The sequence below is a fragment of the Lycium barbarum genome, chromosome 3, assembly GCF_019175385.1.
Source record: "Lycium barbarum isolate Lr01 chromosome 3, ASM1917538v2, whole genome shotgun sequence".
NCBI classification, from domain to species: domain Eukaryota; kingdom Viridiplantae; phylum Streptophyta; class Magnoliopsida; order Solanales; family Solanaceae; genus Lycium; species Lycium barbarum.
In genome coordinates, this window is record NC_083339.1 from 144109257 (window position 1) to 144121097 (window position 11841).

The 11841-nt window shown below is 33.3% G+C and overlaps 2 protein-coding genes across 2 annotated transcripts; both read left to right on the forward strand.

Annotated features, from left to right (window-relative positions):
• The first annotated feature begins 2177 nt into the window (after nucleotides 1-2177).
• On the forward strand, nucleotides 2178-5801 carry LOC132634343 (uncharacterized). The gene is made up of 7 exons (XM_060350603.1): nucleotides 2178-2377; nucleotides 2482-2780; nucleotides 2867-3220; nucleotides 3544-3680; nucleotides 3800-4037; nucleotides 4510-4727; nucleotides 4901-5801. Exons 1-7 carry the CDS (start codon nucleotides 2235-2237, stop codon nucleotides 5153-5155), a joined length of 1644 nt encoding a protein of 547 aa, XP_060206586.1. The 5' UTR covers nucleotides 2178-2234; the 3' UTR covers nucleotides 5156-5801.
• Nucleotides 5802-7907: 2106 nt separating this feature from the next.
• Nucleotides 7908-9681, forward strand: LOC132633280 (uncharacterized). Its single transcript, XM_060349585.1, has 4 exons — nucleotides 7908-7991; nucleotides 8172-8339; nucleotides 8458-8524; nucleotides 8938-9681. Exons 2-4 carry the CDS (start codon nucleotides 8203-8205, stop codon nucleotides 9220-9222), a joined length of 489 nt encoding a protein of 162 aa, XP_060205568.1. The 5' UTR covers nucleotides 7908-7991; nucleotides 8172-8202; the 3' UTR covers nucleotides 9223-9681.
• The last annotated feature ends 2160 nt before the right edge of the window (nucleotides 9682-11841 follow it).

Here is an 11841-nt window from a genome sequence, read left to right on the forward strand (position 1 = left end):
CAATTGTTATACAATCTTACCAAATGAGCAAGTTATAGTTCATAACAAAATTAATAAGCTACTAGAAGGCCTTTCTAAAAAATACAACATCAATTGATCAAACTTTAGTTCAATAAAAAAAAATTAACATGAATAGTAATGTAACTACTCTTTAATATAATTCTCCCACTTGGTAGACATAAATAAAGGTTGGTAAATGGTTGGTGGGAGTAATTGTTAAAAATATCTACCAATTTGTGGGTCTTTTTTTTACAAAATATAAACTTATGGGACAAGTTTTATATTTAAAATTTTTGAAACCATGAGATGAAATGCATGTCCAAATGCTGATTTCATCTCATGGTTTCAAAACGCGTGTCCAAACGCCTACTTAGGCCCCGTTTGGACACGGTTTGAAACCATGTTTGGACATGCAACTTGGATATTTTAAGGAGTATTTTCTCTTATAGACATAAAAAACCCCACAAGTTGTGAAAACTATCAAAACATTCTCAATTCTTATACAATCTTACCAAATGAGCAAGTCATAGTTTATAACAAAATTAATACGCTAATTCATAACAACCGGCTCAAAATAAATACTAGAAGACCTTTTTAAAAATGCAACATCAATTGATCAAATTTTAGGTCAATAAATAAAATTAAACTATGGGTCTTTTTTTACAAAATTAAAAGGTTGGTAGACATAAATAAAATTTGATGGAAGTTAATGAGATCGTAAATGATTGATGGGATAATTGTTAAAAATATCTACCAACTTATGGATCTTTTTTACAAAATATAAACTTATGGATTAAATTTTATATTTAGAAAAATTGAAACAATGGTTTCAAACCCCAAATCATGCCTTTTTGGATGATTTGGGATTTGAAACCATGCATAAAAACGCATGTTCAAATGTTGGTTTGAAACCATGATCTCAAAACTCATGGCGAAACGCCTACTTAGTTATCTGCACGACTAGACCAACTCCTTTCCTCTTTCTTTTAGCATTCAATAGTATTGGAGTCAATTAACGTTGACTTGTTTATTTGAAGGATCTTATAAATTTTCATTAAACACGGTTAGGATATGATGCTGTCCCACAACGAACTACTACATCCTACTTGTAATCCAGACAAATCTTTGGGGCCAAGTTAGAGACAATGGGCCATACATTAAAATGAAAGTTTAACTAATGCGACACTGGGCCATACATTAAAATGAAAGTTTAACTAAAGCACTTCAGTATTTTTATTTTTTTACCAGATAACTCTTTATAGAAAAATTATTTTGATCGCTGATATAGAAAATAAAGTAAATAACTTGTTATAACAAGTTAAAAACATTACTCGTAAATTATATTGTCAAAGTATATAATCTAGAGCCTGTTTGGATGGGCTTAAAAAAAGCTGCTTATAAGCTGAAAACAACTTATAAGTCAAAAAAAAAAATAAAAATTGGGGTAGCCCAACTTATTTTTTTGGTTTATAAGCTATTAGCTTATAAGCTGCTTTATATAAGTTAAGCCAAACGGACCCAATTATTTTTTTGGGCTTATTTTACCACAAAATAACTTATAAACTGGTTAGCCAAACACTCAAAAAAGCTGAAAACAGCTTATAAGCAACTTATAAACCAATCCAAACGGGCTCCTAATCCTAAGAATAGAAGTCGATATGACAAGCTTAAAATGTATTGTTAACTATTTTCCTGGCTTTTTCTTCCTATAGGATGCAAAGAATAAAAATCTTAGAATGCTCCACGAAAAAACTTGAGCTGAACACTCGATTAAATTAACTTTTTTTTATATAGCCTTCATACTTCATAAATACTTTTGACAATTTGGCCTTTTAAAATCTGGCTGCACCAGAGTATTCTAATACTACTAATTCTTTTGTAAAGAGCAAGTTGTATTCAGATGCGTGTGGCGGGGTTTTGGTCTCTCTCTTTTCCCCCCTTATTGTGTGTTTACTATGGAGGATCGATGCTCATAGTAAAAATATTTTTAGAAAATCATACACTATATTGCTTCAAGTAGGGTAAGGAAATATTCAAGTGCAAGGAATATATAACTAAACTGAAAAAAGCAAAGGACCACCTTGACCAACAAGGAAATTTGCGAAAGCAATTAAAGAACTGACCTTTTTATATTTAAGTGCTACTTTGGTTTCTTTTTTTTTTGCGTTTTACCTAAGTAAAGAGAAGGATCAGTAGAAACTCAAAAATCTTCATAATTTCAACCAAAAAACACAATGCAATGTTCTGAAGAAACTATTGCAAGGCTATTCTACAATGTCTCAAGTTCCTTTCAACTTTTCCTCATTTTTTCCTACTTCACTTCCATTTTACTTGCCAAACTCTTCTACTTTCTTGGTGGAAATCCATTTTTCTGGAGGTATATCTATAGTCCTATTTCAATTTTAATTTCATTTATGCCTCTTTCTTGTTTAATTCGATGTTTTCAAATTTCATGTTGATAAAATATTGTGAACTTTGCAGGAATCGAGATAATGCATATGAATTTGCAGAGTTTTCGGACGAAGAAAGTGAATATTACCATAATGAAGTTGAAACAAATGAGGAAAATCATTATGTAGCATGCGCATTTCGCGAACATGGAAAAACTGAATATAGCTTAAATAGCAATGTCGCTGATGAAGGAGACTCCATTTATGCATCACTAGCTTCAGAATCTGTTCATAGTGATGATGATGATGATGATGATGTTGAAGAGAAGATTCTCAATTCGAAATCTTACAAGTGTGATTTGGACATGATGGATAGCGACATTAATCATGGTACGGACTTAATTGCGATGTTTAATTAATTTGTTGATCACATTAAAGAAAAATTTGTTACTTTAATTCTTGTTTTTTTTATACAGGAAAAGTTTATAGGAAAATCATGAAGGACAAGAAAGTAATGAAGAGTAAAAAAATTTGTAGAGAGGAAAATTTCTTGGTTTATGCACCATCAAAGTTAGAGAGCAAGAAATTTCAATTTCAAGAAAAGGAGGACAATAATATTGATGAAATATTTGGAGATTCTTATAGTATTGGTTCCACTTCTAAGAGTTCCTCCGAATGGAGAAACTCCATTAAAGATTCGGGTGAAGATCCATTTTCTTCTTCTTCAAGAAGAAGTTGCCCCAAGTGGGAATCTTACACGGTCTTCCAAAAATATGATGAAGAAATGCTGTTTTTAGATAGAATCAGTGTACAAAAACTCCACGAAACAGGTACTAACATTTAACTTTACCCACTTTAATTATGTTTGACGTCATTTTTCATGATCATCTAAAAACTTAAGTTGTTACACTTATTTTATCAAGCTTGTCGTCAAGTAAGCCCTAATTTTTTTTTTTTTGCGAATCAAGCACGTGAAAATTCTTTTTGATAATGGATGATGAGTGATACCAAAACCCAGATTGTATGCTTGCCAATATACTGAAACGTGTGACCTTCTTATCTAAAAGTTTAAATTAATTGTTATAAATAGCACATTTTTATTTGTTTAATTATCCCTTTTAACGTTGTCTAAATTCTTTGTTTCTTTTTTCAGAATCACTAAGATCCATTCAATCATGTCCAAGATCAATATCAGACAGGATTGTTTATAAATTAGCAACAAAGAACAGGAAATCATCGGATTTTCGACACAACCCGTATCACGAATTAGAGGCTGCTTATGTAGCACAGGTACATACACCAGAGGCTGATGCAGTATAGTCCCACCAAACATAAATAAATATATTACTTAGAAAATTACCAAATTTATAATAAATTTAAATCGTGAATACGTTGGCCTACATGTGTAGGTATGCTTAGCATGGGAGGCACTGAGCTGGAATTACAAATACTTCAAAAGCCTAAGAGCTTCGCGTCTTGAAGAGGATTCGGGTTGTCCTGCTCATGTAGCTCAGCATTTTCAACAGTTTCAAGTGCTTTTACAAAGATATGTAGAGAATGAGCCATATGAACATGGTAAGAGGCCTGAGATTTATGCTAGGATGAGAAGCTTAGCTCCAAAATTGCTTCAAGTGCCTGAATATCGAGGTAACCCTTTTTCTATCTCTTTAAGTTTAATCTGTGATAGTGTAAAGTATGTTTTACACCATATATTACTCACTTAAAAGCCTTTTACAAGTATTTAACTTGCTACAATAGTCAATAGGCATGAACTACAAAACATGCATGATAAAAATTGCATAATTAGTATATACTAACAGTGAAAACATTTCATGGGCCACGATGGCGGACAGTGTTTGACTAGACACTTCTTGCTTTATAATGATGACACAGGAATTATTAAGTTATAGATATTGTCTGTGTAAAGAAATTTTATACTATCAAGTCACATTTACCTGTTGTAGTAGATAATCTGGCACATTTTTAAGATTATAAATCTCACTTTTTATAAAAACTTATGTGTATTAAAGAAACAATTTTGAATTTTGATGAATACATATTCCTATAATTTTGTGACAATATAATTAATGATGTTTAGTGTTACTACATTGTTGACTAGATTCGGATGAGGAAAAAGGACAGGAAAATTTGTGCTCGAGAATATCATCAGATTCATTTCTTCGGATAATGGAAGAAGCAATCAGAACATTTATGCGTTTCCTCAAGGCGGACAAGGAGAATCCTTGCCAAGTATTAATGACTGCTTTCTTTAAGAGAAACAAAAGAGGCTCTGCTGACCCTACTCTTCTCCTCTTACTCAAGAAAGTAAACAATAAGGCACGTATCTATTTTATACTCTTGTGAGTTTAAATTATATGCACCATTACTATAAGGATTTTTACATCATCAAGTCACCTTTACACAGGTAACATGTTTTATTTTTAAGATTCTAAATCCTAGTATTTTTTAAGGTGACTAACCTGAAAATTAAATTTTATGTGTGTGTGCAGAAAAAGTCAAGGGTGAAGGATATTGGTCGGGCAGGGAAATGCCGCTTGGCTAAAAGGAGATTAAAAGAAGAAGAAGAAATGGAGATATTGATGGGATTAATAGACTTAAAAGTGGTATCAAGAGTATTAAGAATGAGTGAAGTGAATGATGAGCAGTTGCATTGGTGCGAGGACAAAATGAGCAAAGTCAGGGTATCTGATGGCAAATTATTTAGAGATGCTTCACCACTGTTCTTCCCAGCAAACATTAGCTAAATTACTTTAATTTGATGAGTAGATGTTGTTTTGTAAATAACTACTACAAAAAGAGAAATAAGGGTGGCCCATGGAGAGTTAAAAGTAAGTTGAATGATGTGGGGTAAGTTGAATGATGTGGGGATGACAGGAGAATTTTATGAACAATTTTGATAAATAGTGAATTACATTATAAGCAAAGGGAAAGAAAAAAGATGGATGAGGATATATAGTGAGACATGGGTACGTAGCTTTACTTCTTTTTAAACATTAGGGGTTCATCCAAGTTTGAATTAAAAGGCAAAGCTGCAGATTGTGCACCAGAATAAAAGTAAAAGGTAGCAGCATCACATGGTATATATATAGGATCTTAATTTGATCGCCTTTTTTTTTTTTTTTTGAAATTTGAAGGGAAATAAACAAAATTATCAACAAATGAGAGACATATGCATCGGGAGAGCTTATGAAAGATTGTCTTGATTTGTATCATCAGTGTTATGCTATTGATCAAGAAATGTAATGTACCATTCAGACTCTATACATAGTCATTTTACATCATTTTTACAATGGAACTTATTTTTTTCTTTCTTCAATTATATGTTGGAAGAAGTGCAACAATAGCCATTTTTAGGATTCATATTTAAGGAATAGCCGCATGTTATAAAGTTTTTAAAGTTTACTTGCCTCACTGATTTCCGGGCTTGAAGTTGAAAATTTCAGACTTTCGCTTCTAAAGTTGGGCTCTGCAAAGACAAATGGGCTCTGCAAAGACAAACTTCAATGGGCCGTCTTTGATATAAAAGATCCTTGTTGGCCACTTTCATTTTATTGTTCAGGACCTGTGATCTGATTCATCTGGGGTCATTTGCACTCTTCCCCTATTTTGTGTTGGTCTTCAATTTTTTCCCATCGAGGCAAACAATTTTTTTCGCGAGGCATAAGTTTATATTTTCGCATCATAATATCTCACAAGTTATGCCCCCAGCCTTAAAGAATTTATGTTCCGCTAGGCTAGCGGTGCATAAGTTCAATTGCTAAGGACAAAAAATAAAGACCAGCCTATTTGAAACCGTGCAATTTCTTCTTTCATCTGCATTGGGTTCTGAAGACAAGAAGGTTAACAAGTCTTTGGGCTCCTTTGGATGGTCCAGCAACCCATTGAGACCACCTTAATTACTACTACTAGAATCAAATCACCAATGTATAAGCGTTAATAATGGCTTCATCAAGAACTTGAGCTCACCATGGCTATGGATTTAAATCCTATACTCTACCACGCCACCTAAAAATTAACTTATAAATAGAATTCAAAAGTAATTAAGTAGAATTAGTTCAAAATACAATGGCCAACTTATTACAACATGGAGTACTAAATTACATAAAATCATTTACCCTATCACTCTATGTACGTGTGCCAGATACCTCCTAAGGTATAGTTTTCTTTCTTTAATTGGTTGTGTGTTTTTGTAAAAGCAATCACTTAACATTTTAGTATTTCACGAGTGATTCATAAATTAGGAAAGTAAAACCTATTAAATTCACGACAGTTGGACTAACCGTGTACAGTAAACCCAAAAGTGTGGTGGTAGGTTGGAAGCTCACCTACCATTTCATCACCTTTTTGGATCATTACCTTTTCTCCTTCTCTTCAGTCTTCAATGCCAAAATTTTGCAGTTTTAAATGCTGTGAACTTTAAATTTCATACCTGCAATAATCTCCTTAAATTATTAGTGATGGAATAGTTTATTTATTTATATATTAAGTTTACACAATAATGCTTCATAAAATTGAGAAATATGAGCGCATGAGGTTGACAAGCTGGCACTAGCCGTCACTATTTATTGTCTCTTCAATCTACTCTAGTTTGAACTTTGAATAGTTAGCTTCAGTTAATTAATGATACAAGGACTACTTTTAAAATAAAAAATAAAAAATTTCTATCTATATTACGACTACTCTCTCACTTTTACTTGTCCACTATGACTTTGCACACCCCTTAAATAATAAATTAAGTTTATAATTTATCATGATACTCATCTTAATTGATATATAATCTTAATGGATTTGAAAAATGATTTTGAATGAGTAACTATTGCTAAGGGTAAAATTCGAAAAATAGATTAATTTCTCTTGATATATGAAAGCGAACAAGCAAAACTGAAAATAGCGGACAAATAAAAGTGGAGAAAGTAGTACTGATTTACACCTTGGGACGGACAGTGAATAACTTGGTCAAATTAACACTACCTTTTGTTTTTATGTGTTTGTTTTATTAATTTAGATGTTTGAGATTGAAGAGTTCTTAGGGTTTGATTAAGTTGTAAGTATTTGATTTTAACATATATGGAGTTTAACTATATTATTAGTATATGTTCAGTGTTTAATTTAAAATTCAAAAATATATTAATAACTGTATCATAAGTACATTTTAATACCTGAAAGTTTTATCGAGTGTTGTGTTGGTGATTACCCACATGCAAATTATTTTTATAGATCTCTTTCTCATGTACACTGTACGTGGTCGTTTGGTTTGAGGTCAAAATAGTCCCGGGATTACAATCCCGGGACTAATTTATACCATCTGTTGGTATTATTTTATACCATCTGAAAGATGGTATAAAATAATACCAGTATAAGTGGGTTAAGAAGATATAAGTTGAGTTATTCCAGCACTAATTTTTATATCACGTTTGGTACAAGGTATAAAATAATCCCGGGATAAATCTATACCTTATACCAAACGTGGTATAAAAATTAGTACCGGCATAACCCATGTTATACCTTAAACCAAACGACCACTACCGGTACTGGTGTGTATCTTCCCCAATATAATCTCCTCCATTTTCGCCCATCCAGGTAAAATTCCCTTTTACCTTTCCGTATTTCTCTTTCTTATCCGAATATTCTATTTCTGCCATGATGTTTATATTTAGTAATATAAAACATATATATACAAATACATGTTCGTAGGTATAAGTCGTAGAGATCTCGAGTGTTTGATACAGTATATTCTTCGTGTCATCTTTGTTTCTTCAGGCTTTTAGATCTGTTGTGAAAAAAACAAAAAATGAATAGGTGCGCTTATCAGCAAACGGTCTTGGTGGGTTGTGTTGGAGCTGGAGAAATTAGACGGGGAGATATCTATGTGTCTGATGGTGTTGTTTGCCCCAAACCCATCAGACCTTCTACATCGCTGCAAATCACGTATGTTCTTTGTAACCCGTTGGATGTTATTTTTGTTCCTGCTATCTTCTCCTTTTTCTACTCTTGTTTTCTTTCGTTAATTATTTCGTTTTTGCGTTTCTCTTTTGGGTTCTTTCAGTAATTATCAACCGGAGGCTTATGACTTGAAAGCTGGAACTGAACTTCTGGATATCATCCTCACCAAGGTAACTCCTGGATGATGAGTCGTTTGGCCATGATAATTATCATATTTTTCCAGAATATTTTTCTTACTTTATTTCAAAATCACTGTTTGGTTATAAAATTTTCAAATCCAACTTTGAGTTGGATTTCAAATTTAGAAAAGTGCTTCAAACCTGTTTTACAACTCAATCTTCATTAATTCCATATAAAGTTCTCTTCTCTCCTTTACAAAAAGTATAATCAAACGCTAATCTGTCTCGTTGGAATCTATGGTCAAACGCCTACTTAATTTTCGCTTCAAGTGGAAAACTGAAAATTGTTTCTTTTGTTGCTGATAGTAGATTCATGTTTGCAAATGATCTAGTCTGTGATGTTAACTGTTTATAAGTACTTCAATTACTCGCGCTAACAAATTTGATTTTTTTTCTCTAAACAGGGGAGATATGATATGGAGACGCCCAATTTTGATATGGCTGCATCTCCACCATTCTTTTTCGGGTCTCCACCAAGCAGGACATCGAATCCCTTAATTCAGGATTCCGAGTTCAGCAACAACAATTTTGTTCCTTTACTTGCAATTCCAGAAGAACCAGCTGCACCTTCACCGCCACCTTCTTTTACCTCCAACTCAGCTCGTAAGAACGGAGGTGGCTGCGTTCCAGCTGCTGTGAGGATTGAAGGGTTCAATTGCTGCAGCAGCATCTCTGCTGCTGTAGCTTAGGTAAATCATGTCGAAGAGATGATAAAGAAACAAAGACAACAAAGATTAAGTTTGTAAAAATGTGAGATTTTTGGGGAGAGGTGAGAAACCAAAATAAATTCGTTTTAGCCTTGATATATAGAGTGAAAGAAAGAGGGGTAACCATGAGTTATGTTATCCAGTCATTCAAATCCTGTTTGTGAATATGTTTACGAGCTGATGAATGAGTGTTAAGTTGAAATCGGGAAAACAATAAACCGAGGAACCCAAAGAGTAGAGAGAGGCCAAAAGATTGACCCTTTTTCTATTGGGATTGCCAGATTTTCTTTTCAAGTATTAGGCTAAGTTATGTAATAAGTATATACTGTAGTGTGAAAGACTCGTAAGAGGCTTTTTCTTTGTGACTGAAAAGTTTGTCACTCTTATCCTTCATTGTAATTGTTATTCAAAGGGGAGGAGAAGATGGTCTTCTTTTACAAATTCTTTTCTTCTTGTATTTATTCTACTAATAGTGCTATTTTCTTTTCCCGCGTGCTACTGATTTGTTTATTATTTCTGCTGTATGGTTGAGAGGAAGCATGTATAAGGGTTTTTTTGTTTCCTGTCAAGCTTTGTTTATCAAGATGTAATTATAGTATTGTTTCACACACATGACATATCTTCACGAAAGGTGCATTTAATTGCGTTATAATCGCCACTACTATTTGTATGTGATTCTGGTTGAGGATTTTAAACTTATCCTATAGCTATCTATGAATTCAGCCGTGGCATTCCCAGGGCAGTGCTCTTCTTTATCTAGCTCAGATAACATTAGTTTGTATAAAAAGTCTGTCACTTTGAGGAATGAATGTAGTCTTGAATAGGAAAGAAATGTATCTTCATATGTTCATTTTCTGCAGTTATGTAAATCGCATCGACTCTTTCTTTTAATAAGATAAATCAACATGTAACACTTCAAGATAATAAAGTCCTCCAAAAAAATAAAAACAGGTCCAAAGAGACCAAAGGAGGGCTTGTCTAAGGAGACAGAATTTCAAATTGTTTCCATGAAGTTAGCGTATAAACAGCAAGTTTTATTGGTTGCTCTTTGTTCTTTCCCTGATTGCATCATTAGATAAATTAGTTAATGGTTGTGGAGGAGAGCTACTCCTTTTAATTAAATGCAGAACGTGTCTAAACAACTAAAGCTGCTGACTGGCAACCTTTTAAATTATGTAGCTATGCATGTGTTCTGAGGACCATTACAACAAGTACCTGTCTATCAGTGAGATGGGACTAAAATAGAAGATTTCAAATCCCGTGACTTACAACTTCTCAAGGATTTTGTATTTCATTTTCCCCTTTTAGTGTCCTCTTTCCCTTTTTTGGTGTTTATTTCTCCAAATATTGTTTGCTACATTAGTTACTGAGATATTAAGTGAATTGAGCTTTGTGCAGACTCAGAATTTCAGGTCCAAAGTTTATATAGATGAATCATTGAACATGGGATGCTGGGGCATTATTTACACATTGATACGATGAACTTCTACAATCTGGAGTCGAACAATACTAATGTAAGGAGCTCCTGTTTTCTCCTGTTACAGTTGAATTGTTTCACATTTATACATTTTGATTACGGAAAAGGGCCAAATATACCCCGTACTATGAGAAAAGGGTCAAATATACCCCTCGTTATACTTTGGGGTCAAATATACCCTACCGTTATACTTTGGGGCCAAATATAACCTTCAACCGTTAAAGTTATCCAAGGTGGACATCCGATCCTACGTGACTGCCACACATTTAATGAGATGAATGCCACGTGTCATGCCACCTCAACACCCTAACCCATTTTACCCCTCCCCTCTATTTGTTCTTCCCCACTAAAATTTTCTTCCCCTCCGCTACTATTGCCACCCATTACCGCCACCACGAACATAATGTTGAGTTTTCTTTGATTTCTTTCATAATTGGTGAATATGAACCATTACATATATATTATGGTATAAAAAAGAACATAATTGGGAGACAAGGAAGAGGACAACAAAAGGATCCTGATGGGTTTTTATCCTTAGTCCACAACAAGTGCTCTTGTTTCTTCTTCAGTATGTAGCCAATAGAAGCCTTTTTCGTTCGGACAAGAATTCTCTTCGATGTTTCTCTTTTGGGATTTTCTTGGTGAATATCCTTTCTACTCCACCCTCAACCCCCAGGTAAAGTAGTCTTCGTTGGTATTATCTACACTTTAAGGACAACCACTGTTCTTCTGTTTCAAGCATCTGAACAACTAACTATCTAATGTTAAGTTTTATGTCAAAATAGAACCTAAGAAACAGGAAAAACAATAGATTGAGTGGTCTTTGTGGTGAAAAAAAAAGGAAGAAAATGGGAAAATAGAAAAGCAATGATAGTCATATTGGTTTTCTTTTAGTTGGGAAAAGTTGGAATTAAAGATCTTTACCAAAAATCCGTTGGAATTGAAAAAGATGTTTAGTGGTCTTCTAAATTTCTTTGGTTTAAATTAATACTTTCTAATTTTCACTTATCTAATGATTAAGAAAAATCAAAATTATCCCGAGGCATTCTAGGAGCTCAATATGTAACTAGTTAAGAAAAAATAATGAAAAGGAAGTTTCTTTCTTCTCCTTTACATATGATTTC

Coding starts and splice junctions, on each gene's coding strand:
- LOC132633280 (XM_060349585.1), top strand. CDS start 8,203: ATGAATAGGTGCGCTTATCAGCAAACGGTCTTGGTGGGTTGTGTTGGA. Junction 8,340..8,457: donor TCTACATCGCTGCAAATCAC/GTATGTTCTTTG, acceptor GGGTTCTTTCAG/TAATTATCAACCGGAGGCTT. Junction 8,525..8,937: donor TGGATATCATCCTCACCAAG/GTAACTCCTGGA, acceptor TTCTCTAAACAG/GGGAGATATGATATGGAGAC.
- LOC132634343 (XM_060350603.1), top strand. CDS start 2,235: ATGCAATGTTCTGAAGAAACTATTGCAAGGCTATTCTACAATGTCTCA. Junction 3,221..3,543: donor ACAAAAACTCCACGAAACAG/GTACTAACATTT, acceptor TTCTTTTTTCAG/AATCACTAAGATCCATTCAA. Junction 4,728..4,900: donor TCAAGAAAGTAAACAATAAG/GCACGTATCTAT, acceptor GTGTGTGTGCAG/AAAAAGTCAAGGGTGAAGGA.